The 3063-nt window shown below is 47.5% G+C and overlaps 1 protein-coding gene across 1 annotated transcript; it reads left to right on the plus strand.

Moving 5' to 3' along the window:
• The first annotated feature begins 460 nt into the window (after positions 1-460).
• LOC107225395 (homeobox protein Hox-A2b-like) lies at positions 461-1862 on the plus strand. The gene is made up of 2 exons (XM_015665849.2): positions 461-725; positions 1001-1862. Exons 1-2 carry the CDS (start codon positions 461-463, stop codon positions 1855-1857), a joined length of 1122 nt encoding a protein of 373 aa, XP_015521335.1. The 3' UTR covers positions 1858-1862.
• Positions 1863-3063: the final 1201 nt, after the last annotated feature.

Here is a 3063-nt window from a genome sequence, read left to right on the forward strand (position 1 = left end):
CCTCTCACCAGACAGACGCGTATCGGACGTACGCATGTCGTGGCTCGTCATCGAGTTAAACCGGAGTAAGCTTACACAGGGTTGATAATTGAAGGAATCGCGACGTTTGCCGCGCTACAGCTCGGTGAGACGGTCGTACAAGTCTACGATTAGCCGTGTACGCAGTATACATCGGTCGTTAACACCGACGAAAGTTTAAGTTCGTTATGTTTGTGTAAAAGTGCCCACCAAGGACCGGGTCGGTGTTACGTTTCGTCAAGCTTGACGATCACGTGGCAACGATCGTTGTTTCTTTGTTGCGTTTGATCGAAAGGCTGTTGAAGCAATTCTAAGACGAAGCAATACACCTGCACACACCGAATACAACAGCGCCGAAAGGGTGAGATAACGGCGAAGGAAAAGATAGCGAGAGTGAGAACGCGGTAACGAGCAGCGACGTACAATCGACACTTGAGCGAACATGTCGCGAAGTTTTTTCGTCGACTCATTGATTGGGAATACCTCACCGCCCGTGTACCCCTTGCCGTACTACGGGAATCAGCTTCCAAATTACATGTTCAACCTCTTCAATCTGGGTCTGGGATATCAGCCGGTGAGACCAGTTCCAAGACCTCCGCCCAATTGTCTTCGGGCTAACCTGAATCCATCCGGAGTCGCCCGAGCCGTTCATCCTGGACACAGTCCCCCCTCGCCAGCGCGAAACGCCCCCGCCAGCAGAGTATCAGGTAAAAAGGTAGCGGGCAGATACGTATGACCTGATATTACGCGTAACGTTCGTTCGACGGGCCTGTTGCGTCAACACCATGCGTCGCAATCCGGATTCGAGCCTCATCTCGATAATTTCCAACTCTCCGTCATCACTTACCTTCGTTTCCGGTGCTCCATTGCTTTTGCAAAAATTGACGTCGAGAAAAAAAAAAAAAAAAAATGCCGAATACGGAGAAGAGGACGAAAGAAAAATTGATGCTAAAACGATTGTTTTTTTTTCTCCCTATTTCAGATGTGTCAGCATCGAACGAATCCACGTCCAGAGGTAGCACGCCAACCCCGCCGCCAAAGTCCCCAAACTTGGCGAACAACAGCTCGAAGAGAATACGCACCGCGTTCACAAGTACGCAGCTCCTCGAGCTTGAACGGGAGTTTTCATCGAACATGTACCTCTCCCGGTTGCGGCGTATCGAGATAGCGACGAACCTGCGACTTTCCGAGAAACAGGTGAAAATCTGGTTCCAGAATAGACGGGTCAAGTATAAGAAAGAGGATTTGCCGGTAGGCCAAAGTCCGAAATGCTGTTGCCTGCGAACCTGCGGGAAGAAGAAGGGCTGCGTCGGGGATGAGGGTAGGTATGCCGAGGAGAAGGCCGTGGTACACGCCCCTCCCGAACCTCTCGTAAGGTCCCGGCGGGATACCGATCGGCCAAATTCGCAATGCGGCACAAAATGCGAAGAGAGTGAAGGGACCGAGGCTACGGAGACCCATGGAATTTCCTTGCCGGCGTACAAGCAGCACCGACACCGTCACGCTTTACACGGAACACCCTCCAACGAGGGAACCAGTCTCGGCGGCTTCGATCGACGGAATGCTTATCAGCCCAGCAGCCAGAACTCGATATCGTCCGGGGTTCCGCCATCGCCCCGACCAACGACCCCCCACGATTATCCTCCTCGTTTCGGTGATAGCTGCGACCTGTCGCGTGATACGAAACAATTCCCCGTGTCCCCCGATACGCCTATGGTGAAAAGATACAAGATCGACTCACCCCTACTGAGTTCCGACGAAGAAACGACGGCCTTAGCGCCCCTCTTTCGATCCGTCAATTGCACGAAGCACACGGTTGACCGCATCGTCAACTCGTAGTTTTCGTTCTGTAAGATTGTCAGGAAATAATCGTCACAGTTTGATATCCGGTGATTCGAATAATTGACGTTCAACGCTTCTTAACTGACGTAAGGACATCCCGGTGAGGTCAACAATTGCGTAGCCAGTTAGCGGCATAGAACATTATTCGTACGTCATATTTCCGTATCGCACCGCCATTCGTTTTTCCCAATCGCAAATTTTGGTGTATACGTAAATCCGTATCATCTCTGACGAGCGGACGCTTGTATTATTTATAAGTTTAAAAATGTTATTATATTTATTATACGTCGTTGGCTATTCATTTAAGTCAGATAAAATGGATCAGCTACATTCGTGACGGATTTGTCGAGTAGCGCGAATAGATTAGCGAACATTTCGATTCTATCAGACGTGAGTGATGTATATTTTTGTAAATGTTGTACGAATACAACGGATCGTGTGTAATATACCGCTTTTTTTTATATGTATGTGAAAATGAAACTCGGTACACATGTAACGGTACCCTACCAATAAAAAATTATTGTCAACTCGCCATCTCAATTCTGTCGCACGAGTTTGAGTCGTTTCACCGTTGAAGTCTTTATTACTCCCCTTAGCCAAATATTTCTCAGAACACAATCCTCAAACTCACACTTTCTTCCATCGCGATTCAAACTTTGATCCAAGGTCCGATACGTGACAGAGGTATGTCCCAAGTATCTCCCACTTCCCCGTGCCGTTTGACCTGTGATTCCAAATATTCGGATACATTCATTATTATCGTCATGTTGTATCCAGTTTCCCGATGAGCATACTTCTTTTCTGCGATAGATTTCAGGCGGTGCAATTTCAATCGTTTCTCACCACAGGCATATGTAAGTGCGTTTGGGTGAGTTGTATAAGGTGACGCTTGGATGGTGAGAAAAGATTCCGGCAATCGTTAAACAATAGTAGATTTTACACCTACGTAACAAAAGTGTGGTTTAAAAGTCTTATTTTATATTGGAATACATTGAAGAGCACTTTTGAGCAATAGGACGTCAAAGTGTTCTTTTTCACGTACTGCGATGCTCTTTTTTTTGTTCTGTCGCTAAAACCATCGCCTTACGTACGGCAAGCATGTGCACAAAAGACGCGTAAACCATATTACTGTCGCATAAATGTAACTCTAACGCACACGTACAGTGTTACGCAAGGTGTTCGTTTCCTTATACTTACGAGTAC

This window comes from Neodiprion lecontei, chromosome 7, assembly GCF_021901455.1.
Source record: "Neodiprion lecontei isolate iyNeoLeco1 chromosome 7, iyNeoLeco1.1, whole genome shotgun sequence".
Classification (NCBI taxonomy): domain Eukaryota; kingdom Metazoa; phylum Arthropoda; class Insecta; order Hymenoptera; family Diprionidae; genus Neodiprion; species Neodiprion lecontei.